This window comes from Phacochoerus africanus, chromosome 15 (assembly GCF_016906955.1).
Source record: "Phacochoerus africanus isolate WHEZ1 chromosome 15, ROS_Pafr_v1, whole genome shotgun sequence".
In the NCBI taxonomy this organism is placed as follows: Eukaryota; Metazoa; Chordata; class Mammalia; order Artiodactyla; family Suidae; genus Phacochoerus; species Phacochoerus africanus.
Genome location: NC_062558.1, coordinates 49,932,410 through 49,958,789, shown reverse-complemented (window position 1 = coordinate 49,958,789; position 26,380 = coordinate 49,932,410). Strand labels below are relative to the sequence as shown.

General features: G+C 55.9%; 1 protein-coding gene across 12 annotated transcripts in view; it reads left to right on the top strand.

The window, feature by feature from the left end:
* The window catches only part of CABIN1 (calcineurin binding protein 1), a 101,995-nt gene that overhangs the window by 26,481 nt on the left and 49,134 nt on the right, over positions 1-26,380 (top strand). For 10 of the 12 annotated variants that reach the window (XM_047761906.1, XM_047761898.1, XM_047761899.1 and 7 more), the window contains 13 exons: positions 473-660; positions 1,399-1,551; positions 2,661-2,855; positions 5,481-5,723; positions 6,548-6,743; positions 8,267-8,382; positions 11,595-11,756; positions 12,307-12,513; positions 12,625-12,770; positions 15,022-15,283; positions 16,348-16,608; positions 19,429-19,580; positions 21,331-21,506. In XM_047761906.1, coding sequence (XP_047617862.1) covers positions 473-660; positions 1,399-1,551; positions 2,661-2,855; positions 5,481-5,723; positions 6,548-6,743; positions 8,267-8,382; positions 11,595-11,756; positions 12,307-12,513; positions 12,625-12,770; positions 15,022-15,283; positions 16,348-16,608; positions 19,429-19,580; positions 21,331-21,506 — 2,457 coding nt within the window. The remainder of the gene's footprint in view (positions 1-472; positions 661-1,398; positions 1,552-2,660; positions 2,856-5,480; positions 5,724-6,547; positions 6,744-8,266; positions 8,383-11,594; positions 11,757-12,306; positions 12,514-12,624; positions 12,771-15,021; positions 15,284-16,347; positions 16,609-19,428; positions 19,581-21,330; positions 21,507-26,380) is intronic. The other 2 variants (XM_047761907.1, XM_047761905.1) reach the window with 1 other exon arrangement.

Here is a 26,380-nt window from a genome sequence, read left to right as displayed (position 1 = left end):
GAGTGGGGGGCTGGGTCACACCTGCAGGGGGCAGTGCCTGTGTCAGCTGTTGCTCAGAAGAGAGCCAGGTCTCCACGAAGTACCTGGGTGCTCAAAAAGCAGTTGACAGCAGCTGAGCCCTAAGGGAGCCACTGGCAGTGCTTTTGTCTCTTAGGATCAAGGGTTGTGGGATTTCTCTTTACTCAGGTTATCATGTGGCACTTTACCTGTCCCCAGTAATTGGCCCAGGTGACAAGGTGATGTGGATCGTTCTGACTTTAGCCACCACCTAGTGAGCAAAGATGTGACCCAGGTCCAGTCTGCAGCTCAAGGGCCTCCAGCCCCCAGGGTTTCTGCATCCCCCACTCCCCCAAGCCTGGGGGCCTTCCGTTGCCTGTCCCTCGGGCTGTGGGCCACTGGGGCCAACGTCGGGGAGCATAAGGGCATCAGGGCCTGCACATGGGCTGACTCTCTCTGGCCTGATGGTTTTTAGTGTCTCCTCGGAGCTGCCCTGCGGGGGTGGTGAACAGCAGGTTCGGGCCTGACTTCCCAGGAACCCACTTCCTGGGGGACCTCCTGCAGCTGTCGTTTGCCTCATCCCAGCGGGACCTATTTGAGGATGGCTGGCTGGAGTTCGTGGTCCGTGTGTATTGGTTGAAGGCTCGCTTCCTGGCACTGCAGGTTGGTCTGTGGTGGACTGCTGGAGGAGGGTGCCCTGGCAGCGAGCTGGGAGGGCATTGCATGTGTGTGGGACCGGCCTGGGCGCCGGGCTCAGTGTGAGGACGTGGGACAAGGTGGGGAACCTGTAGCATCTTGGAAATCCTGGCAGGCCCACTATCTGTGAGGTGCATCTGAGCACAGTGCGGCTCTGGGAGGGACTCATATGCCCCCAGAGACCCACACGAGGTTGCCTTACAGCTTTGACCCTTGACTTATGTTTTCCTGAGAGCCTGAGTGCCCACCCGGGGAAGGGGGTGCACAGAGCTTTCTGGATGGGAGTGGGCACCTGTCCATGATTGCAGTGTGTCTGGAGGGCTAGGGTGGGCCGGCCATCCCTGCCCCTCACACACTTGGCACCTGGTGCCTTGCAGTGAACTGAACGCACAGGCAAAAATCGGTCCTGGAACTGGAACCAGCTGGGGTCTAGTCCTGGCTCTGCCACCTTTGCTGGATTCCTCAACCAGATTGTCACCCTCCCTCAGATGTCCTGGTGTCCCCACTTCCACCACGAGAGTGACAGCTCTCCCCTAGAGCTGTAGTTGGTTTCCATCATCAGCATATGCTTGTTGTGCCCCAGCTCTGTGCCAGCCCCTCTGTGGGGGGGAGCAGTCGGGCCCACATGCCCTCGAGGCGTCCAGGGTGGGGGGGTTAGGAAGGCAGGTGCCCAGCACCACGCAGCAATTACCCTACTCGGCCTAGGGGGACATGGAGCAGGCTCTGGAGAACTACGACATTTGCACAGAGATGCTGCAACGCTCTTCGGCCATCCGCACACAACCAGGAGCCCAGCAGAGGGACATCGTCATCCGCCTGCCCAACCTCCACAACGACTCGGTCGTTTCCCTGGAGGAGGTGAGGGGGGTTAAAGGTGTTTTCTTGGTCAGAGGTCTGAGCTGTCCATGAGGACTGGGAGAGCAGCCCACGAGCTGAGCAGGGTGGCCCGTGGCCCAGGGCCCAGGGCAGCTCTGGGCCTCTGGGCACCTCGGACTTGCAGGCAGGCCCAGCTGGGGAGTGCATCCAGGGGCAGGTGGTGGGAGCAGAGTGAAGGTGTCTGTGGCAGGATGGAGAAGGGGTGTCATTCAGCTCCCTAGCCTGCGTGTGGCAGCAGCCCCAGTGGATGACAAGGAAAGCCCCAAAGAGGCAGCCAGTGCTGAGCCAGCCCGGGTGCTGGCTCAGCACTGTGTGGTTCTAATCCTGTTCTCACTGTGCAGCCTAAGACCCTGTGCCCACGTTTCCATGTCTGTGACATATCCACATGGTCTGAACATGGCCTTCAGATTCCTACGGAGGTGTTTTAGGGCAGGTCTGATCGCAGTACCCCTCCTGCCTCTGCAGTGGGCCTTCTGTGAGGATGGGGTTCTCTGGGTCAGCCTCGGGCCTAGGGCTTGCTGGCTCTCTGGCCACCTGACACTCTGTATGTCCACGAGTCTAGTTTGCTTAACTGTGATCATGAGGCCATTCAGCTTCTTGGCAGACACTTTCTGGAACTTCTCTGCTTCTGGGGTAGTTTTGGATTTTGTGTGTTTGTTCTTCAAAGATGTGAGTGTCTTGACCTTAATAGAAATACTCTCTTATTTTTCTTTTCCTTTTTTTCCCCCCTCAGGGCCACACCTGTGGCATATGAAAGTTCCCAGGCCAGGGGTCGAATCGGAGCTATAACCACCAACCTACACCACAGCCATAGCAACACGGGATCTGAGCTGCCCTGTGACCTATACCTCAGTTCACAGCAGCACCAGATCCTTTAAGCCACTGAATGAGGTCAGGGATCAAACCCGCATCCTTATGGATGATAATCGGGTTCATTTCTGCTGAGCCACAATAGGGACTCCATAGAAATACTCTTTATGAAGCATCACTGTAAGCGTGCACCTCCCTCGGGTGTGCTAAACATAAGACACTGGCCGCACCCAGGGAGCCCATGCGGGGCCTGTCAGGCAGTGATTCTGGGCATTTTCCAGATTGACAAGAACCTGAGGTCGCTGGAACGGTGCCAGTCCCTGGAGGAGACTCAGCGACTGTACGAGGCTGGTGACCACAAGGCTGTGGTGCGCCTGCTCCGTCCCACCTTGTGCCCCAGTGGGTTCGACCGGGCCAAGCACCTGGAGTTCATGACATCCGTGCCAGAGAGGCCGGCCCAGCTGCTGCTGCTGCAGGTGGGTGTGGCCTGGGACCCCTTGCACTCAGCCTCCTGCTTGGGGCGGTTTCTAAGGAGAAGTGGGAGGAAATGCGCCACCTCAGCACCAGAAAGACAGGTCAGAAGGCTCAGGGGAGTTGGAACCCAGGCTCGCAGGCCTTGAGGTGAGCCTGCGCCTGCTCTGAATGCCTGTGCGGGAGACAGGGCTCTAGCTATCCGTCTTCCCTCTTGTTCACCTGCCTGGCTTTCATTCTGATCTAAATGAGCTGTCAGGTACATAGAAAAGTGGATGAGGTGTCTGTACTGCGAAGGGTCAAGGTAAGGTAAAGAGCCACGTAGAGTCACATAGTTGGTGGAGAAGGATAGGAGTGTTGCGTGAGGCCCTCCTGCCCTCTCGGCTCCCTGCAAGCCTCCTATCCTTAGCATTAAACCCCTCTGAGAGCTTGCTGGGGTCTGGACGGTTACTTAGCCTCTCCCCTCTGGAACGGGAATGACCATGGTACTTGCCTCCGAGGCCTGTTGTGGGGATTTGTGAGTCAGTGTGTGTTGGCATCCAATCTGGTGGGTACAAGCCCTGGACAGGGCTGGTGATCTACCCGCTACCGTCCTCAGCACTCGTGGAGTCAGACATGGAGACAGACACAGATGATGATCAACAGGATGTGCTTAGTTGCAGGAGAGGTGCCGCTTTCTCCCTGTCCTTTATGTTTATTATTTTATTGGGTCCTTTCCCTTCGGTTTGGGAAGAGCCCAGTCTTCCCCAGGCTTTTTGCTTAGATCTTGTGAGACATTTTAATAACTCTTGAGCTGGGAAGTGGCTAAGAGGTGTGACTGGGAACAAGCAGAGGCATCTTCTCCCTGGTGAGGGGAGGGATGGGGATGAGGAGGAGACAGGAGGAAGGGCCAGCCCATGCTGAGCAGGGGCAAGACGTGACAGCCTCAGTGCCTGTGGCTGTGTGGGAGGGACACCTGGCATGTCAGGAAGATCAGCCCTTGCCTCTGCAAGCCAGCCCTGTGGCCCAGGTCATCTCGCTCTGTGGTCTGGAACCCCGGGCGTGGTGGGTGCCCCACTGTGGGAACGGGCTGCTGCCTGCAGAGGTGCTGGGCCAGGCCCAGGGCTGTGGAAGCTGCTGCTTTCTGCAAAAGTGATTCTTGATTTTTGCTTAGTTTCCCCATGGGGGTGTGTTTTCTTATTGACTTGGTATGCTTTTTATATACTAGTCTTTTTCTCATCAAATGTTTTTTCCCAGTTTGTTGTTTGCTTTTAAATTGCAACTTGTGTTTTTTTGAATCTTTATGTCGGCAGACCTCTTGATGTTTTCAAACGTTGGTGGTTTTGTTCATTATGCTTAGAAAGCCTTTCCAAGACTAGAAGAGTGTGCTCCCCTCTGGAGCACAGTGACAGACTGGAGGTCCCATAGTGCCCTGGAGCTGGCCCTGGCGGGAGAGAGGTTGGCAGGGGGCGTGTTGACCGACAGGCAGAGCAGTGTTAGGTGTTGGGTTCCTGTTAGCATTTAAAGCTTCATGAGGCTTTTGTAGGGATGGGGTCTGACTTGGACCGCTCTGCTCTTGCCCTGCCCAGACACGCAGACTCACTTTCCCCATGTGGACAAGCCACCTGCTGTGTTCTTCAATGTCAGTGTTCAGTTTCCTTATGGTTGCATTGATTCTTGGGCCTAATACTTTGGGTTGCTGTTTTGAGCAGGATGTTTTTGCTGGTCATTATGTTTGGTAACTGTACACTTCTAGTTTATAGGACCCCTATTGATTTTGGCATGTTTATTTTAAATCTAGCCTCTTCACTGCATTCCTCTTATTTCTGATGGTTCCTTTCTGTTTTTGTCACAGCTGGGGGTGGTATAGTCTCCTCATCTGCTTGGCGGTTATTCTTTTTAGCTCTTTCTGGCCTTGAGCTCTGGGGATTATGTCACAGGATGATCCTGGCAGGTCCTCATCTTGTCCCTAACTTGGCTCAGGCCTGCAGCCCCCATGTCAGCCCCCTTGGCTCCTTCACGTGAACTTCAGTGGCTTCTGCTCGGTGCTGCTTTTCCCTGAAAAAAACACAGGCTCAGTTTTCCCAGCAATTAGGGCTTTTAAGTTGGTGGTTTTAATTGGTGTTCAGCTGCGTTTCAGCCCCCACACCTGTCTGTCACCTTGGAGGGTGGCAGCTGTGTGGTAAGGTTGGGTGGGCTGGGGCACGTCAGAGCCTGACAAGCAGCAGCCCTGAGGGTTCACAGGCTACGCCCTGAACCCTGACCCAGTGACAAAGGAGGCTCAGACCTGAGCTGTTCAAGTGGACTGGGTTCTGGAGTGAAGGAGACGGAGCTTGACAGAAAGCCAGGCTCCCAGAGAGATGGGAAGGGGATGAGAGTGGGTGTGATGTTCCGGGTCTCCCTGCACCTGGCAGCAGGTGGCCTGGGTCTTGGGGGTGGAGGCAGCTTGGTTGAGGACTGGCCAAGCAGCTGGACTTGCTGGGCCGCACCTTGGTTACCTGCTGGCTCTGGTCTCCTCGCAGTGCCCAACTTTCTTGATGAAGAGACTGAGGTGCAGGGGTGAGGTTCCTGGCGCATGAGCCTGCCCTGGACTGAGCCAGGCATGGTGAACTGGTCATAGCTCTCAGGCATCTCCCCGCTTCCCTGTGCAGGACTCCTTGCTCCGGCTGGAGGACCACCAGCAGTGCTTCGAGTGCTCCGACGTGGCTCTGAATGAGGCGGTCCAGCAGATGGTTAATGCCAGTGATGCCACTGCCAAGGAGGAGTGGGTGGCCACAGTGACCCAGCTGCTCCTGGGCATTGAGCAGGCACTCTCTGCAGACAGTGGCGGTGGCATCCTGAAGGACTCATCCTCTACCACCAGCCTCACCCGGCTCACCAACAACCTCATCCAGGTAACCTGCCCCTCCCTGCCTGCTGGCCCCAGAAGAAGGGCTCTCCTATGCCACCCCTTGCTGCCAATGGGCACCTCACCAGGGCACTGGCTTCTGGCTGCATCAGGGACAGATCTGCAGGGCTACTGCCGACACCTGGGATTAGAGACGGTGCTGCACTGAGTTCCACTGGCCTCCCCGCTCTGCTGAGCCCAAGCCTCCCGAGGCCTCCCTGCCCTTCCATTGCAGCTGCCGCCCTCCCATGGAGGCACCTTTCCAAGAACTAGGGGAATGCCTCCCCCATAGCTCCCCCAGGGGCCAGTCATCCTGACCCACTGCTCCTGTCCCACTGCCTCCCTGTCCTTCCTCACCTCCCACTTACCTGCCCTTTCTGGCGGTGGCCGCAGCACAACTGTTCAGAGCAGCCTTCTGCCTGTCCCCACCCCACCTCTGTGGCCCCACCACAGCTCTCGTCTGTTTGCACCACAGCAGCTAGGCTGGTCCTGGGCTCCCTTCCCCCTGGGCTGTCCGCTCCCCCATGCCCCATCCATCTCTGCTACCCTCATGTCTGGCACAAGGCCAAGCACACAGTAGGTGCTGGGGGCATCCAGAACTCCATGTGGCACAAGGGAGGACGATCAGAGCTGGCACCCCTCTCCCCGCCCCTGGCCCCCCTGCCCCCAGCCCTGGTGCTCTGGAATGACATATAGGGATGCTGCTGTGTTGGCGTAACTCATCAAAGTGGTGGGGATGGGCAGGCAGTGTGCCCCCTGCACCCAGCCCACTTGGCCCTGAGGCTGCATCCCGGCGGAGAGCTGGCCCTGTGTGACTTCTCGTCCCCCCAGGTCATAGACTGCAGCATGGCCGTGCAGGAGGAGCCCAAGGAACCCCATGTATCCTCAGTGCTGCCCTGGATCATCCTACACCGGATTATTCGGCAGGAGGAGGACACCTTCCACTCCCTGTGCCACCAGCAGCAGCTCCAGAATCCAGTGGATGAAGGTGTGGACCGTGGTCCAGTAGGGGAGGCCCTTGGCCCAGGTATCTGCAGAGTTGCAGCCCTGTCCAGGAGCCACCAGCAGGCTTGGGCTTGGGCAGCAGGGTTTCCGAGCAATCGGACAGAGGCAGAGGCTCCTCAGGGAGCCCATCATGTGGTGGGGGTGGGGCCGTGGTGTGAAGTGTTTCATGTCTGGCACAGGTGGTGGGTGCCCATGAGAAGTGCCAGCCAGCTCCTTCCTGGAGCCAGCAAGCCCAGGTCCCCCCCCCCCTTTTTTTTTTTTTGTCTTTTTGCCATTTCTTGGGCTGCTCCCATGGCATATGGAGGTTCCCAGGCTAGGGGTCGAATTGGAGCTGTAGCCGCCGGCCTACACCAGAGCCACAGCAACTCGGGATCCGAGCCTCGTCTGCAGCCTATACCACAGCTCACGGCAACGCCAGATCCTTAACCCACTGAGCAAGGCCAGGGATCGAACCTGCAACCCTATGGTTCCTAGTCGGATTCGTCAACCAATGAGCCACGATGGGAACTCCGAGGTTCCCCTTCTTATCTGTGTGACCTTGGGCCAGTCCTGCCATACCAGTGCCTGTTCCCCAGGTCCACACTGGTGACAGAGTCCACATCTCAGGGCTGTTGGAGGGCAGGATGGAGCAGTAAAGCCATCACTGTCGTGATGCCAGCTTGGTGGTGCCAAGTGCTGTGTGGAAGGCCTGAAGGGGCCAGTGGCCAGCCAGGACCCTTTGTGGAGATGGCACTCAAGCTGTGTCAGGGCAGTGATAGAAAATGTAGTTAGTGAAAGAAATTACATGAAAACAATGCTAAATGATGTTTAAGTAAAGAGTGTCTATAATTCTACCAAATGGATTTTTCCCCTTGGTTTTCTTGCACTTTCTGTCTGGACTTGGTCAGTATATCTGTACTTTTATATAGCTGTGATTATAATACATGTATTTATGTACTTATTCAACTAGCTTAAGCTTGAATTTATTGGGGTTTTCCTCAGTAATTTGGCAATTCAGCAAAGTGGACAGCAAAGAAGGTCCACTATGTTCAGCGACCATGGAGCCCACCGGCTGGTTCCTTTCTGCCACTCGCTCTCTCACCCGAAGTCCTTTCCTTTCCTCCCTGGGTGTTTGTCAACTGGTCACTTCCCATGAATAAGAACCCCTGGCTCTGACGGATTCACAATGGGGGAGACAGATGGGACCACCAAAACTCCAACAGTGCCCTGCATGAGTGGCCTGGGGAGAGGGGGACATCCAGCTGAGGCCTGATGGAGCTGGGCAAAGGGCGCAGCTGGGCAGGGACCCAGCAGAGTGGGCTGTGTGCGTTGAACTTGGGAAGGAGCCAGACCAGAAAGGCTGTCACACCCTTTTGTAAGCCTCTGTCTGCTTTGTTCTGCAGTCTCTGTGGAGCTGGTAAGAAATACTCTGCTTTTTTTTTTTTGGCCATGCCCATGGCATTCAGAAGTTCCCAGGCCAGGGAACCTGTGCCACAGCAAACAGTGGAGGGGCTGAGCCTTGCCATTCCCACGCTCACCCTTTTTGTCCGTCTGGTCTCTTCCCAGTGATGGCTGAGCCACCCATGCTCCCCTCCTCCCTCATGCTGCTCAACACAGCCCATGAATATCTGGGCCGGAGGTCCTGGTGCTGCAACTCTGATGGGGCTCTGCTGCGATTCTATGTAAGTGCTGCGGGACTTGCCTGCCTGTCCCTTGCTGTTGCATGTTTGTGACCACTCAGAGTTGCCAGACGTCTGAGTTTGGTTTCCCTGTGACCCGAGGCTGGGGAGCTCTGGGGACCTTGAGCTGTGGGTGGATGTGGATCCTCTGGTCTTTACTGAGTCTGTTACATGTCAGGCATGGGGGCTGACTGGGTTACCCTAGCAGTAATTCTACAAGTGATCACTGCATCCCACTGCCTTCCGCTGAGTCCTGTTTGCCTGGCAGCACTGGTCGTTCCAGCTACTGCTCAGTCAGTAGCCAGTGTGTTTGTCCAGTCAGTAAATGCTAGGGAGCACGACCAGGCCTCCTCTCACTTGCCAGCTGAGATTGACCAGGCTCGCTGAGGACAAGCCTGTGATCCTTGTCCCCTGCCTCACTGTTGAGTGGGAAGCCAGGTGGCACACAGACAGGTGTCAGAGCCCGGAGTGTCACCCAGCCCAGCTTGTCATGCCCATTAATAGACGTGGTGGAACTGAGCTACACCCACCACCTGCAGATCACCCGTGGCTGCTTACACAGCTCTGTGGCAGCCTGGGAAGCCCCAGCTACCAAAATATTTGCTGTCTACTCTTTAAGCAAAAGTTGCCAACCTCTCCTCGGCACACTCCCTGGGCTGCAGCCTCCCTCCAGGGTCTTTCTGTCTCCTCCGTGCCCTCTGCTCCCCCATGACTCTCGCCACCTGTCACCTTCTAGCATGCCATTTTATTTATTGTTTGTCTCTTCTCTGTTGAGATGCACCTTCCATGCAGTTAGGAATTTTGTTAGTTTTGTTCACTGCTGCATCCAGGGCCCTAGCACACAGTAGGTGCTTAATATATGTGGGTAGAAGGAGTAACCGAGGCTGCGACTGTGTAGAGCTCATGTGCATGTAGGACTTCACAGTTTGCAAAGCTCTGGTGCTGAGGACGTGGAGCCTTGCCAAGGGACCCTTCCAGCTCAGGGCCCTGGAGCTGGCTAGTGTCCAGGGGCTCCAGCCCCAGCTGTGGATGCCAGAGTGTCTGCCCCACCTTGTGAGCTCCGAAGGCAGAGCTGTGCCAGGTGGGGTATGTACTGTCTGCCCGGCTGCCCTGGGATCTTCCGCCCCTGCCCTGCCAGTGAGTATGCAGGAGGCTGTGCCTGCCCCACCTCCCCATGCTGCCTGGGGCCCTGTAGCATGTGTGGACTGGGGGGGGCGTGGTTAAGAGTAGAGGGCAGGCTGCAGGGGCCATGACTATATGGCCTGCTCCCAGGTTTTCTTAGTCTGTCCCTTTTGTGATGGACTGTGAAATTTCTCTTAAGCATGGCTCCTTTGCTTATTGCTTTTATTAATTCTAGTGGGTTATAGATTTCTTGAATTTCCTGGGTAGACAGTCATATCATCCATAAATAGCTATTCCCCCCACTTCAGTCCTTATAGTTCTTTTTTTTCCCCTTGTCTTATGCTGTTGGCCACAGGTCAACAAAACCTTTTCTGGAAAGGGACAGATAGTTTTTTAGCCTTTTAGGCTATAGATCTCTGTTGAAATTACTTGGCATGCCCTTTGTAGCCCCAGAGCAGCCATAGACAGTAGGTGAAGGGAAAATGCAGGAGCTCGTGGATGCTGAAATTTGAATTTCACGTAATTTTCACGTGTTAGGAAATAGTATTCTTTTGATTTTTAAAAATCATTTAAGGAGTTCCCTGGTGGCACAGTGGGTTAAGGATTCGGTGTTGTCACTGTTGTGTTTTTGGTCACTGCTCTGGCATGATTCGATACCTGGCTCAGGAACTTCTGTATGCCCAGGTGCAGCCAAAATAAAAAATCATTTAAAAATGTAGATGCCGGCGTTCCCGTCATGGCTCAGTGGTTAACGAACCCTACTAGCATCCATAAGGACGCGGGTTCGATCCTTGGCCTAGCTCAGTGGGTCAAGCATCCGGCATTGCCGTGAGCCATGGTGTAGGTTGCAGACTCGGCTTGGATCCTCGTTGCTGTGGCTCTGGCATAGGCTGAAAGCCACAGCTCAGATTGGATTGGACCCCTAGCCTGGAACCTCCATATGCTATAGGTGTGGCCCTGAAAAAGACAAAAAGGCCAAAAAAACCTAAATAAATAAATACAAAATAAAAATAAATAAAAGTGTAAATGCCATTCTTAGCTGCCAGGCTGTGTAGAAAGAGGCAATGCAGGGTTTGCCTGGGAGCTTTTGCCCCTGTCCCCGCACCCCTGGTCTAGAGAGCACTTTTGCCACCACCACCCCTCTGCCCCCACCCTCAGGAAAGTTTATACTGTTGACTTTGTTTATTTAGTGATGATAGGTTTGTTTAGATTTTTTCTTCTAAAGTCAGTTACATGTTTGGAATAGTATCCACATAAGCATAAAATCGTTCATGGTGTTTGCTTATGACTTTAAGTCTCCATAGTACTTGTAGTTATGCCTACTTTTTCATTGCTAAAATCACTTATATGTGCTTTGTTTCCCTTTTTTTGGAAAACCAGTCTTTCATGAGGTTTATCAGAATTCGATTTTCCCCAGATACTAGCTATTGGTTTTTTTTTTTCTTTGCTTTGTAGTTCTTTAATTGCCACTTTAGTATTTTTTACTTGCTTTGGATGTGCTTTGTGTTTTTTCTAACTTGCTAAAATGAATGCTTTGTTTAGTGATCACTCTTCTAATACCTGTTTGGAAGATTGTAAGTTTATCCCAAGTACATTTTTAGCTACATGCCACAAGTTTTGATATCATTTACTCTAAGTAATTGATTTCTAACTGTATTGGATTATATTCAGAGGATGTAGTTTATATTATACCTGGTCTTTGTTATTTGTTGAGACTTGCTTTTTATCTAGTTGTGGTAAACATACATGGATGCTTGAAAAGGTGTGTGTTTGCTAATAGTTGGGTGTGTCAGTACTTGTGGCATCTGACTCCCAGGTGTCATCGCCTCTGTGGTCCTCACTGATGTGTATCTGTGAAAGTCTGATGGGCTCGTTTTCAGTTCATACCTCACCTTTGGAATATGAACTTCCCAAGGGCAGACAGGTGTCTCACTCTGCCTGTGGAAGAAGGTGCTCAGTGGGTATTTGGGGCCAGATGAATGGCTAAGTAAGCACGTGTAGCAGAAACTGCTGGAGACTGACTGGGGTTCAGACCCTCCGGGGTGGAGAGGCTACAGCCCACTCCCAGGCACCTCTTCCTGCCACTGCCCTAGGTGCGTGTCCTCCAGAAGGAGCTTGCTGCGTCCCCCTCTGAAGACACTCACCCCTACAAGGAGGAGCTAGAGACGGCCTTGGAGCAGTGCTTCTACTGCCTGTACAGCTATCCCAGCAAGAAGAGCAAGGCCAGGTACCTGGAGGAGCACTCGGCCCAGCAGGTGAGGCAGGGCCTGTGCCTCCCAGGTGGACTGCACTGCCTGGAGGAGGGGCTCTCCTTGCAAACACTAGTTTTCATGAACATTGACTGAAAATTTAAAAACGCAGCCTGGCACTTTTCAGTATATTCTTCCTCCAGTTTAGTCACTGCACAGAGTCCCCGCCATGACCCCACACAGCATGCAGCTCAACCCTCGCCCAGAGCAAGCGCTCAGTCAGTATTTGGCAACCAGGTGACTGATCAGGCGCTGAGGTGTGGAGGCATCAGTGGCCTGTCCCTGCCTCACTCGCCGTGGGACCAGCTCTCTGGCTTGGCCCCCTGAACTCACTCTCTGCCCCCACGCTTGTCCTGAGGAGACCAGGCCTGTGCCAGCTTGTACAGTAGGATTTGGGGACTGCCGTTGGTGAGCAGGGCTCTTATGTATGTGGGAGTCACTTCAGGCTCCATAGTGGATGTGGTTTCATCTACACTGAATGTGTGTGTTCCTTGGAATGGCTCTTCCTGTGTGCCTCACCTGGCCACACTGTGACCTGCCTCTGTCTTGTGTCAAGGTGGACCTGATATGGGAGGATGCCCTCTTCATGTTTGAGTACTTTAAGCCCAAGACCCTCCCTGAGTTCGACAGCTACAAGACCAGCACTGTGTCAGCTGACCTGGCCAATCTCCTAAAGAGAATTGCCACCATCGTGCCCCGAACTGAGCGGCCGGCCCTGAGCCTGGACAAGGTCTCCGCCTACATTGAGGGCACCTCTGCTGAGGTGGGATCCTGTGCAGGCCACGTCCCCTCTTTGCTCTGCACCAGACATCAGGGCACTGGGCAGTGAAGGGTCCTGGCCCCACCTCCCTCATCCTGCCCTCTCACCTGCCAGGTGCCCTGCCTCCCAGAAGGGGCTGACCCCTCCCCTCCCGTGGTGAACGAGCTCTACTACCTCCTGGCTGATTACCACTTCAAAAACAAGGAGCAGTCCAAGGCCATCAAGTTTTACATGCACGACATCTGCATCTGCCCCAACAGGTCAGCAGGCTTCTCATGGGGCCAGTTTGAGGTTTGTTGCCCACAGCGAGGAGGCAGGGGAGAAGGCGAGGGTGGGTTAGCAGGGCCCTGAGGGATCAGCTGCTGTGGACTCTCGCTTCTTCCACTGCAGTGTCTTTGCTGTGGCTATTTTCTCGTTTGGGGGTGGGAGCGGGGAATAATGGAAACACCCAGGCCAGAGCTCTTTCCTCTCTCTGAGTCAGTGCTATTGGCAGGAGAGCCCATTGTCCGTGAGGCCTGTGCTCTCTTCCCAGTGGGCCCTTTGGCGGCTTTTTATTTTTTATTTATTTATTTATTTATTTATTTATTTATTTATTTGTCTTTTTGTCTTTTTTGTTGTTGTTGTTGTTCCTATTTCTTGGGCCGCTCCCGCGGCATATGGAGGTTCCCAGGCTAGGGGTTGAATCGGAGCTGTAGCCACCGGCCTACGCCAGAGCCACAGCAACGCGGGATCCGAGCCGCGTCTGCAACCTACACCACAGCTCACGGCAACGCCGGATCGTTAACCCACTGAGCAAGGGCAGGGACCGAACCCGCAACCTCATGGCTCCTAGTCGGATTCGTTAACCACTGCGCCACGACGGGAACTCCCCTTTGGCGGCTTTTTAAAACACAGTGATTGGCCCGCCTGTCCTGAAGGGACCATCAGGCTCATCCATCTGGAAAACCACCACACCCGGGAAGGTCAAGGTGAACACCAGGCCTCTCTGTGCTGACTTGCGTCTGAAGGGTCCAGTGGCATCTGCAGGCAGCCTTCCCAGGAGTTCTTGGGAACAGAGGTTCTACCTCGTCAGGACCCACCTAGACAGGGAGCAGGGCCGGGATCACACGACCACCAAGCTGGGGGCAGGGTTGTCCTGGGCCCCCTTCTGCTCAACCAGTGGTTCCCTCCAGGCAGGGTGCTGTGTGGTGGTGGTGGTCCTGGCTGAGCGCTCCCTGCAGGACAGAGCAGCCCTCGCTGCCTCCACACCTGGAAGGTTGCGTGGTGACGCCGCCTGTCTGAGGGGGCCTGGTGTGACCTGGGCCTGGTGTTCCAGCTGCAGTGTTTGTTGGGGTTCCTGCAGGAAAACAGTCTGTGAGGACGCCAGGAGGAGTGTTTTTCTCCATCCATGATCACCGGCCCAACCTGGCCTGGCAGTTTGTAGTGACATTTGAGAGGGGAAGCTGGTGGTTGGCCTAGTGCAACTTAGCCCTCTGCCAGGCTGCACGGACCAGGGCCACCCTGCATGCCCTTTGAGGGCACACTGTCCCCACAGGCCAGCACTCCAGTGCAGGCTGTGTGGTGCTCTGCTAGATCAGGACGTGACTCCTGGTGGCAGAGAGCAGCATTTCTATGATTGTGTGTGTGTGCGTGTTATGGTTATTCATGCTCGTGTCCATTTGGGTTTCAGGCAGCAGTGGGCTCATGACTACTGCATGGCATGGTCCTTCCCTTGGGGCAGAGCAACAGAGCCGACAGGAGGCTCCTTGTGGGGGATGTCCCTGATGTTGGTACCTGTGGGCAGGCTGGCGTTACCCCATGCTCCCTCCCACATTCCTCTCAGGCCTGTATCCCACTCCCTGGTCGGTGCCTCCTCATCCTCACTGCCCAGAGCTCTGTGGGCCTCTGTGGTCCCTGATCTTCCACACGGGAGCAGCTGGGCCCGCGTGATGCAGAGTTCTAGGCTCTTGAGGGCCCAGAAATCACCTTGGTGTCTCAGAGAGGTGTCTGCATTCTCACCCTGTTTCTGAGGAACTGGTCTTAGCCATGGTGTGGTCCCCTCGTTGTTCATCTTGCCACTGGGGACTGAGTTGGAGAGGGCAGGGGTCTGTTCAGGGTCCTGGGGAGGAACCAGAGATGTGGGTTTCGGGGGTCTTAGCTATTCCATGCTGCTGCTCCTGAGTGTAGGCGGCCCCTGCCACTGTCAGGGTGATACCTTGGCTAGGCTGTGGCCGTGCGCCCATGGAGCAGCCCCTGCCCCTCCTGTCAGAGCCATCCTGTGGGGAAACTCCCCAGGCTGGAGGAGGGGAACCAGGCTCTTAGAACGAGGCCTGGGGGCCTGTGGGTGTTGGGTGACTTGTGTCCTGGTGATCTTCCCATGAGGTGGGTCAGGAACTGAGGCTTAGAGACACTGGTGGCTGTGGTGTTGCTGTGGGGCAATCCATGTGCCAGCCTGCATGGGCTGCAGGCACTGAGTCTGTGGGGCTGTGAGGGTGGCGGCAGTGTGTTGAGCAGGATCTGTCATGGCTGCAGGTTCGATTCCTGGGCGGGCATGGCCCTGGCCCGGGCCAGCCGCATTCAGGACAAGCTGAACTCCAATGAGCTGAAGAGTGACGGGCCCATCTGGAAGCATGCGACGCCTGTCCTGAACTGCTTCCGGCGGGCGCTGGAGATTGACAGCTCCAACCTTTCCCTGTGGATTGAATTTGGCACCATGTCCTATGCCCTGCACTCCTTTGCCTCACGCCAGCTGAAGCAGTGGAGGCCTGAGCTGCCCCCCGAGCTTGTGCAGCAGGTGAGGGGCTGCTTTCCTCCCATCAGGCCCATGCCCAGGTGGCAGCCACACTGTGGTTGGTGCCAGTGTGTCCTGGTCCTACACCGCGGTTCTTCCTGCCCTATTTCACCTAGCGACAGTTTCTCCTTTTCTTTTCCAAGAAGAATCTGGAGCACTGGGGTGGTCCCAGAATTATCACTGCAGGGCATTGATGTAGAGAAGCATCCACTGGGCAGACACTCATGGGTGCCCCTGTACCCAAGCATGCTCTGTTCTTATGGGCTGCAGGCAGTGCCCTGGCCAGAGCCTGGCGCCCACGGCCCTCCCCTCCTCTGGCCCTGAGATGAGGAGAGATGAGTCGGGGCAGGAGGGAGGGCTTGAGACCCTCTGTGACCCCACATGGGGTTCCTCACTCAGCTCCCAGCCCTTGAGCCTCGGGTGAGGGGTGCGTGCACCAGAGATCATGTGTGGACAGCATCGGAGTGCCGGCTGGAGCCCCTTACCCAGGGCCAAGGGAGGCAGCTCTCCCAAGGGAAAGCCTCTGAGAGTTGATCCTCTGCCCTGGCCACAGACACACAGGCTCCAAGGCCGTAGTTCACCCTTTACAAACACCCTGGTCCCTCTGGAGGGGGGCAGGGTCCTGCTATGCCCCTAGGAGTACGTCTGCCACTCTACTTGCTCTCTGTGAGAGGGTGAGAGACAAGGGCTCACTCTCGTGTCCTCAGACCCATCTTTAGACATCTGGGCCAGGCTGCTGTTGGCACCTCTGGGCCAGGCTGCTGTTGGCTGGGGCTCCCTCTTGGGCACAGGGCCTCCTTCAGAGGATGATCGGTGAGGTACTAGATAAGCTCATAAACTGTCAGATATGTGGGGGCTGGAGGTGGAAGGAAGGACACAGGTTGCTATGAGGTGAGTTGGGTTTCCAGGCAGCCCAGTGCCTTGCCTGGTGGGTACTCTGGCCAAGTTCCCAGGCTCCTGAGCTCAGTGTACCCGCTGGGAGATGGTGATCACACTCGGAGTCTGGGGCTGTCAGGTGCGCTGTGGGGTCAGGAAGCATGAGGCTGGCCGGTGTGGTCTCGTTACAGATGGAGGACCGGCGAGACAGCATGCTGGAGACTGCCAGGCACTGCTTCACGTCGGCGGCCCGCTGCGAGGGTGACGGGGATGAGGAGGAGTGGCTCATCCACTACATGCTGGGCAAGGTAGCCGAGAAGCAGCAGCAGCCACCCACCGTGTACCTTCGGCACTACCGGCAGGCTGGCCATTACCTGCATGAGGAGGCAGCCCGTTACCCTAAGAAGATCCACTACCATAACCCTCCAGAGCTGGCCATGGAGGCCCTGGAGGTGACACTGTGGGCCTGGGGCGGGGATGCGTGGTCGAGGCTGTTTGGATGGGGGGAATGGTCCCACTGATTCCTGCGACCTGCCGTGAACTCCTCTCCCCTCTCTCTTTGGTACCCCCCATCTTTTCTGGGGGCGGGGCATGGGGTTCTCTTCTCAGCAGCCTGCACAGGCCTGAGAACCTGGTTTGATAGTGACCTCAGCTTCCAATTTGTGGGCAGTCACACACCTGCAGCCTGCTGGGACTGAGCTGGGGGCCACCTGATCCCTAGACCCCTGGTTCAAGTCTTCCTTGCCCTTCCAGAGCAGACCACCTGTGTGCTGCTTGGATTTGCATTTAGCATTTCTAAAGTGTCTCCCATGATGCTGTCACCTGCCCAGGGCTGCCCTGTGAGGTGGGACTATGGACACGTGCAGGTGTCCTGAGACCCTGGGCTTGTTGGCGTCGTCCTTTCTGAGGCTGCATGTCCCTCCTGCTGATCCCATGTGCCCAGAAAACTAATTGAAATTTGGGGCAGAATCTGCTTGCTTATTCCTTTTCTACTTTAGGTTTTTTTTTTTTTTTCTTTTCTTTTCTGATTCTTAACATATATTAGTGGTTAAGAAATAAGAATCCAGGGAGTTCCCGTCGTGGCGCAGTGGTTAACGAATCCGACTAGGAGCCATGAGGTTGCGGGTTCGGTCCCTGCCCTTGCTCAGTGGGTTAACGATCCGGCGTTGCCGTGAGCTGTGGTGTAGGTTGCAGACGCGGCTCGGATCCCGCGTTGCTGTGGCTCTGGCGTAGGCCGGTGGCTACAGCTCCGATTCAACCCCTAGCCTGGAAACCTCCATATGCCGCGGGAGCGGCCCAAGAAATAGCAACAACAACAAAAAGACAAAAGACAAAAAAAAAAAAAGAATCCAGGAATTCAGAAGTGTTTAAAGTGAGGCCGTCAGGTCCTCAGTGGTCCTGGGTCCCCACCCAGTGGTCTCTGTGAACAGTTTGGCCTGGTCCTTGTCTCTGGCTTCATTTCCTGTGAGTGCGTGACACTCAGGGACATCTTGCTGCTCTTCCCCTTGTTTTTCTCGTTGGATAAGGTGGGATGGAAAGAGCTGGGCCTCGGTCCCTGTCCTCAGGCCCCCTGTCCCCAGCCCCCACTGGCTGCCCCGCCCCCTCCTGCTGGGTGAGGCCTCCCCCTTCCCCACAAAGGGTGCATCAGGCTGCACGTCTGTGACTGTTTCCCAGGTCATTTAACTTGGATCAGTGGTGTCCCGTGACTGGATGCTTGTACTCACCTGTGAGTGTTGTGAGCAAGCAGAAAGTCTCATAAAGTTGCCTTTTGGAGTTCCCTACTGGTCTAGTGGTTAAGGATCCAGCATTGTCACAGCTCTGGCTCAGGTCGCTACTGTGGTGCAGATGTGATCCCTGGTCTGGGAACTTACACATGCTGTGGGGGTGGCCCAAAACAAACAAGTTGCTGTTTTGAAGTGCTGCATGCAGTGCAGTGTGGAGCAGCATTGGAACACCTCTGTGGGCTCCTCATGAGGCATGGGGCTGCTTCCCCAGCAGTGTCCTGGTGGCATCCACAACCCAGGCCCCATGTCCTTCCCCATCACACTTCCGTCTTGCTTTCCACTCAGCGAGGCTGCACTCTCCAGCACAGCCCACTGGCCCTCAGGGAGGGCGCTCAGTGGGAACAGGAGTCTGCCTTGCTTTAAAAACGGCATTTTTCTTTAAGAACTTAACCTCACCCCAGTGGAAACCCCCTTCTGTTGTTGAGCCTTCATTGCAAGTACTCTCCTGCTGCTCGAATAACCTTTGCCAGTTGGACACTGGGCCTTCCCCAAAGCATGGCACCTGGGCACTGCAAGTGCCCACATCTAAAACTGAAGTTTCCCACTTTCTCTGTGGTCCACAAGCTGGCTCTGGGTGTGGGCCTCTCTGTGCAGGGTATCCCCTTGAAAGGGTGGTCTGGGCTGGACCACCAGGCATCTCACCTGGGGTGGGTTCTAGGTGGTGTTGTTTTTTGTTTTTTGTTTTTTGTTTTTTTGCTTTTTGGAGCCACACCTGTGGCTTAAGGAAGTTCCTAGGCCAGAGTCAAATCAGAGCTGTAGCTGCTGGCCAGTGCCACAGCCACACGGGATCTGAGGCACGTTTGTGGCCTATACTACAGCTCATGGCAATGCTGTATCCTTAACCCACTGAGCAAGGCCAGGGATCGAACTTGGATCCTCATGGATCCTAGTAAGGTTCATTAACTGCTGAGCCATGAAGGGAACTCCTCAGTGGTGTCTTTTTAGAATCACCTCTGGATGAAGAGAGGCTGGTTAATCGGGGCCTGTGGCCACACATCTGCATGGGCAGGGCAGACCGAGCCACCTGTGGTGTGGTCTCTTCTGGCCGGGCTGGGCTTCTGGCCTCATGCATTTGTAAACACACAAGGGTGGTGAGAACAAGGAAAGGAAGGAAGGCAGGCACAGGGCTGACCATACAGCTCGGCCTCCTGCCTGTGCCTATGGGCTGGCCAGGCTGGGACACAGGTGGAAATCTCGCTCCCCTTCACAGTGTGCAGGCCACGTGTGTGTAAGCTCACTCTCCGTGGTGCCAGGAGAGGCTCAGAGGTGCTGGGTGGGTGGAGGAGGCTCCTGGGTACGTGCTGGGTTGGATGCTGCCAATCCATGTCCATTTTGATGGTCAGCGCTGGCTCTGAATGAGCTATAGATGGGCGGGTTGGCAGCGTGTGGTGGCACGTCCCTTGGCAGGTGGTTCCCATGTGGCGCCTGGCCTGGGCGGTAAAGCTCAGCAGCCTGAGGGTTGCTCATACCCAGGTGTCACTGTCCCAGGTGTACTTCCGGCTCCATGCATCCATCCTGAAGCTCCTAGGGAGGCCTGATTCTGGAGTTGGTGCGGAGGTCCTGGTCAGCTTCATGAAGGAGGCCGCAGAAGGGCCCTTTGCCAGGGGCGAGGAGAAGAATGCGCCCAAAGCCTCAGAAAAGTGAGTAGTGCTGGCCTGGCAGCCAGGTTCCCGGCAGCTTGGCGGAGGTCCTTCTGCTGAGCCCGTGAAGGAGAGGCTGTCTGGCAGCCCCTGATCACCTCTCTCTAAGGCCATGCCTGGTGAGGTCTGCCTGTGTGGCCACTATGGGACATCACTGTCCACACTGTAGCCTCCTACCCTGGATCCGAGGGCCTGGGCTACTGCCTGTTCTCCTGAGAGTCAGGAAGGATGCAGGAGCTCGGGAACGCTGGGGCCCTGCTACAGTTCTCTCAGTGGGCCTGGGAACTGCTCACCCCACTTCTGGACCCTTGCCCAGCCAGGTACTATGTAGGGCTCTGCCAGGTGTCAGGCAGACCTGTACGTGGGGCCTGTCCCCCAGGCCTGCGGGGTTGTGGGACAGGGGACATGCGTGTGGCAGGTCACCCAGGTGGATGCAGTATGCCCAGAGGTTATAGTCCTAAAGGGCCTCCAAGATGCAATGATATGGTATTTTATTGATTGTAATTCTTTTTTGTAATTTAATAGTTATTCAAGTAATACACAGGTATATTCTAGTTGTTTAAAATTCTGGGAGTTCCCACCGTGGCTCAGTGGTTAATGAATCCGACTAGGAACGGTGAGGTTGCGGGTTCGATCCCTGGCCTTGCTCAGTGGGTTAAGGATCCGGCATTGCCATGAGCTGTGGTGTAGGTCGCAGATGCGGCTTGGATCCCACGAGGCTGTGGCTGTGGCGTAGGCCGGCAGCTGTAGTTCCAATTTAACCCCTAGCCTGGGAACCTCCATATGCCGTGGGAACGGCCCTAGAAAAGGCAAAAAACCAAAAATAAATAAATAAATAAATAAAATTCTGGCAGTACATGAACTTTTTTTTTTCTTCTTTGTGGGCAGTGTATGAATGTTTAGACTAAAACATGGCAAATCTGCTCTCACTCCCAGAGTTAGCCATTATTCACAGTTGTTTCACAAATGATTTTCTGTGCATTTGCACATGCTTACGGTGTAAGTATAATCATCAGAGTTCCTTTTTTTTTTTTTGCTGCACCTATAGCATGCGGGAGTTTCCAGGCCAGGGATTGAAACTGCACTGCAGCTGCTGCAGTGACAGCTCTGGATCCTTAGCCCATTGTGCCACCAGAGAACTCCCCATGGATTTTCTTTTATTTTATAAAAAGAAACTCTTGGAGGTGCTCTAGAATTGCTTTTCCCTAGCAGTGGGTCTGGTTCTGCTCTTGTCCGTGTTACTTCAGAGCACAGGTGCTCTGTACATTCTGTAGCCATTTCCATGGACATTTCGGGTGTTTCTGTATTCTTAGCTTATTGCAGAAGGTATCCTTGTCCATGTGTGAGTGTGCAGTGATCTCAGAATCTCTTCTGCCCACACACTGATCGATCCATACACTGATCTGATCCATACATGTTCGATCTGCACACTGATCCATCGGGATGAGATCTGTCAGGCCTATGTGTCACACGAAGGGCACTGACTCAGCCTGGAGGGGTGCTGGGTGGGTGCTTCTGAGGAGGCCTGGGCCTCAGACTTGCACTGTGGGCCAGCCCAGCTGGGGCTGGAACCTTAGTGGGCACTGTGGGGCGGCTCCTTCAGCCCCTAGACACCAACCAGCATGGGTGTCAGCAGAAGTGCTGGAAGCAGCGGCCTCAGGAGTGGGGGTGGAGTGCCATCCAGACCTGCCCACCTCCCGTTTCCCATGATGTAGAGGTTCTGACCTGCACCCCACCCTCTGCCCCACAGGGAGAAGGCCTGCCTGGTGGACGAGGACTCCCACTCTTCAGCTGGGACACTGCCGGGCCCCGGAGCCTCCCTCCCCTCCTCTGGCCCAGGTCTGACATCCCCACCTTACACAGCCACTCCGATTGACCACGATTACGTCAAATGTAAAAAACCCCACCAGCAGGCGACGCCGGACGGTACAGTCCCTGTTCTCCCTCCTGCCAGCCCAGGGCGGCACGCCAGTCATGGGGGAGGGCGCTTGGGGCAATGAGTTGCTCTTTTGGTGAGGGGGGTGTGGGTCTGGGGTGACACGGGCAATGTTGCGGCCGCTCATTAACCTCATGGACTCACGGTGATCCTGTGCTTCCCAGACATGCTCAGGGTCGCCACCTGCCACCCGCCCACCTGGGAGCCTCTCTGAGCCTACAAGCCAGGGACACGAAGGGCAGTCGCAAGGCCCTGGCGTCTTGGGCTGCCCGGGGTGGCCCTGGGCTATCAGCCATCTCACACCTGTATTGTGACATGTCTTTCTGACGGTCAGGAAAGGCCATGACTCACTCTGTGACCCCAGGAATCCAGAGGGGCTGGTGGTGGGATCAGCTGGCTTCCCATGTGGACGGGCAGGTGGTGGCCGGTCACCCACATTCCTTACTAACACCCAAGGCCTGCATGCCAGTCTCTTCATGTCCCTTCACCTTCACAGCAATGGGGCAGATTGGTGAGCCTTGGGGGCCACTAAGTGGAACCCTGGGGGCGGTGACAATGCTGGGGCTCACTTCAGCAGGGCCCAGTGTATGTGTTCCTGGAGGGCAGGGATGAGAGTAGGGCTAGAGCTGAACTGATGGGGGACCAGGTGGCCCTGCTTGACTTGTGGGGGTGCGGCTTGTGACCTGCAAGGAGAGGACACTGACGGTGTCCCTCCGGGGTTCTTGTGGTGTGTGGTGTGTGTGAAGAGGCTGTGGGTCCGAGTGCAGAGTTGAGTGTATGCTTCGTGGCTCCACCACCTCCCAGGGGTCTGCTCCTCCTGCTGTGGTCCCGCCCACATTCCCAAAGCAAGGACCTCCCCCTCCCTCGCATCAAGTTAAAGCCTGTTGCCACCTTTTACTCCTGAGAGTATTGAGAAAGCACCCTTTCTACCAGATGTTTCCTGTGAGAGTTTAGCTCTGGCGGGTTTCAGGATGGAGGGACGCCTCTTAGGGTGTCCCTGGGCCCAGGCATGCGCACATGCATGTGCATTTGAACTGTGGGGAGTGCGATGCTCGGGGCAGGTGCTGGCATGGTACCGTTCTGGGTGACTGGGGCTGGAGGTTTGTAGGGAGCTGTGCAGATAGGCTCAAGTGTAATTTCTTTGGTTGTACACCTTGGAATGGTGGTAATAACTTTTTTGTGAAGTGCCTCTTGTCAATGACGTGGAGCCTTTGAGATCCCATGGCCCACTTACCAATCCTAGCCGGGTGTGCAGGGAACCCAGGCCTGGCTGTGAGTGATGCTGGGAACCTGCCTCCCTGTTCCCCACCACACCGCCACACATACCGCTCCCCTTGGGGAGAAGGCAGTGTCCACAATGTGAAAACGTTTGGGACCCTGAGATAGCTGTGGCCTTAGAAGGTAGAAGTGGTCCTTGGACAGCAAAGGTCCTGGCTTGGGAGGAAGCAGCAGATTGCCAGTGTCTGGGGCTGTGTTGGGCTCTCGAGGTCCACACCACCCACCTCTGCTTCTGCCTCCTGTGACCCGGTGGGGTGGCCGATGGGCTCTGGGCCAGAGTGTTTAGGCCTTGGGTCTCCTGCTGTGCAGAACAGGCCAAGTGCGGGTGTGCCTTGCCCTGGGTGGATGGAGAGAAGCAGGTGTGGAAAGGCCCAGGGCCCTGCCCAAGGTTAGGCGGGGAGGCCAGGGTAGAGTGGCCTGGGGTCCAAGGACCTTAGTTCCAGGCCCAACCCCGTCACTCACTTACCTGATGGCCTTCTCTGAGCCACAGGGCCCTCCTGTTTGGGGTGGGGGTGACCTCTGCCTTGTGGGAGTTAAATGCAGATGTCTGCAGGTTGTAGCTGCCCTCTAGACACAGACACTTCCAGGGCATTGGGGCTGCTTGGTGGGAGGAGTGCAGAGCATGGGCCCGCTCACCCTCACTGTGCACCCTGACTCTCCCCAGCTGCACTGTGGCCTCAGAAGAGGAGCGGGTGGTATCCCTGGGCATACAGCCCTGAGAGGCCCTAGACTCATGCAGCACAGAGCCTGTCAAGCTCATCGCCCAGTTGGACAGGGAGCCTAGCGTAGGGACTCCCTCGGGTGTGGCTAGGAGACCCTGTCCAGGGCTGCTCTCCACTTTAGGGCGCTTGTGCTTCACCACAGATGTTGGCCAGGTCCTTTTTTACATGTTTCTGTGGTCAGGAGAGATTGAGGAAGATGGCTCCAGTTGTACGTGGGCAGCTGGGCAGGTAACACTGGCTTCTTAGCATGGCCTGACTTTGCCACCCGCACTGGGGTGAGACGCCTCTTGCAGCCTGTCCCCAGCCCGGGTGAGAAGCCCTGGAAATGGCTCTCAGGCCTTGAGACTCTGGCTGGTGTCAGAGCCGGTCCCCTCTGGGCAGCTGGGAGGGTGAGGATGCCCGTAGCTGACCAAAGGGGCGCTGGCCGAGCTCAGAGACAGAGACAGTAGGGACTCCGCTCCTGGCAGCCCCACCCACCTACTTCCCCCTTTCGTCTGTCCCAGGATTTGCCCGAGGTGCAGGAACCCTCAGTGGGGTAGTGTGCTGTGACCTGTCCTCCATGAGGAAGCCCACTATAGAGGGAAGCTGCAGGGCTAGTCAGGCTGGAGCCCAGTGCACCTGGGGTCTGAGTGTCCTTGCCCCCGGCCATGGGTGAGGCTGCACTGGGGAAGTCCTCACAGGCTTGGTGGTGCTGGATCTGTGTCTCCCTGTCGGAGGCTCGTTGGTGTTAGGGCCCAGGGAGCAGGACTATTGCAGAACTGCCTGGTGCATGGATTGGCCTGGCTCAGCCATGGAATACGTCTGTGGTGGCTCTGTTGGCTTGGCCAAGATTGCCACTACCTGCCTTAGGTGCTCCATGTCACCTCAGAACGCCAGAGCCAGAAAGGGCCTCAAGGTGGGGCTCTCTAGCCAGCCTGTGGCCCTGCCCGTCTGGAGTTGTTTTGGCACTGAGCCAGGCACACACGACACTGCCCTGCCCTGTGGCAGGCACTTGGTTCTTGAGGCAGGTGTCAATCAGTGAATGGCAGAGTCCCAGAGAGCCCGATTTAGCCTCTGGCTAGGTGGGAAGCCTTTCTGAGGGGTGCAGCTTAGCCAAGGTCGAGGGATGCGTGTGGGGGAGTCCACTTTGGGAAGAGGGGAAGGCAAGCTGAGGTCAGGAGAACAGGAACCACAGGGGCTGATGGGGTCACAGAACCCCCATGCACCCCATTTGCAACATGAACCTCTGGGGGAGGTGTGGGTCATATGGCCTTCAGGGGAGCCCGGGGTGCCTGTGCCAAGCCTCCATGTGACCATCCATCCTCACTGCCATGCTGTCACTGCCACTGTCACCACTACCACGTGTGTCGTGTCCCATCTGTGCTCATCCTTGCCGCTCGCCCTCTCTGCCTCCACCAATATTGCCCGTGCTGCCCCTAACCCTGGCCACACTGTTCTCTAGGCTGCCTGCTTGCACTGTCACGGCTCGCTTCAGGGACCGAGCTGACCGCATGCTAGCCCTCAGTCCGGCTCCTTGTGTCCCCCATGATCGGGAGCACCTCCACATCGCTGGTCCTATAGTTTGGAGAGTGTATGTTTGATGTGCTTGTCTTCTGCCCACAGCCCATCATCCCAGTTCTGGCCAAATGCACATGCAGTGGTGGCCTCCTCGCGCCACCTGCCTGCCTGTCCAGCAGGCAGCTCAGCCCTGAATTTCCATTGCTTTGTTCTTTCCTGCTTAAAGTAACAAAGGCCACAGACTCTAAGACACCGAGCTGTCTTTCTGAGGACAAGGGTGTAAAAATGTTCATTGCACACAGTAGCTGGACACTCCGAGGTGTGCCCCAAGTTTGCAGCATAGCATCCAGGCTCAGGCAGGGGGGTTTTCTAGAGCGCAGGCCTGGCCTGGGCTGAGGGCATCAGTGTGGTGGGCAAGCTGTGTTCTGTGCACAGACCTCTGCCTACAGCTCAGATGCTGGGCTGGGGAGGGAGGCTGTCACAGGGCACAGCCCATCACCTCCTTTGTCCCCTTCTTTCATTCTCATCTTTTTACTTCAGGCCATAGCTGGTGGTGGGTGCATTATTGAGCGTCTGCTATGTACTGGGCCTAGAAGAGGGTGCCCTGGCCGTGCTGTCTGCTTGGACCTGTGTGTCCCTGGGGCAGTGTTTAGTGCCAAGAGGGAGTGCCGTGATCTGGGTCTGGGGTTTGGTGGACCAGGAGGACTTTCTAGAGGAGGTGGGTCTCCAGAGAGATCTATAGGGCCATTTTGAGCAAGGGGCAATGGGAGCAAAGACGTGGAGGTTGGAGATCCTATGCATTTGGATACTGAGGTGACCAGGTGGGTGGAAGAAACCTTGGGGAAAGAGAACTTGGAACCAGTGGGCCTGAAGCGTGGCTCTTCCCTGTGGGCTGCAAGGAGCTGGCGTGTCTCGGCATCTCGCTCTTTGGCTCCAAGAAAGACCATCCCCTGTCGTCCTTGTTGGGAATCTCACCAATGGCTGTGGGGCACTGCCTGCACTTTTTACAGCTCTGCTTCCCCCAGCATTGTGTCAAGGGCCATGAGGCCAAAGTTCCCCGCTTGACCATCAGGGGCCTGGCCGCCCAGATGCCTGTCAGGGGGGCCCCAGTGTCTGCTGTCTCTTGGTGTCTGTCCTGTCTCCTCCGGTGTCCCACCTACACCCCAGCCCCATTAGGGACCAACTGGGGCAAGTTTTTCTCCGGTTGAAAGGTTTCTGAAAATACTGAGTCCACCCAAGTTTGCTGTTCTTAGAAACCCATTGTTTTCTGGTCATTGGAACCCTTGCAATCTTTCCAGGGTTAGCAGGGCAGAGGTGCTGCAGTGGTCATCACAGAGCCACCTGCCTCTCTCCTGAACTCCCGTGGA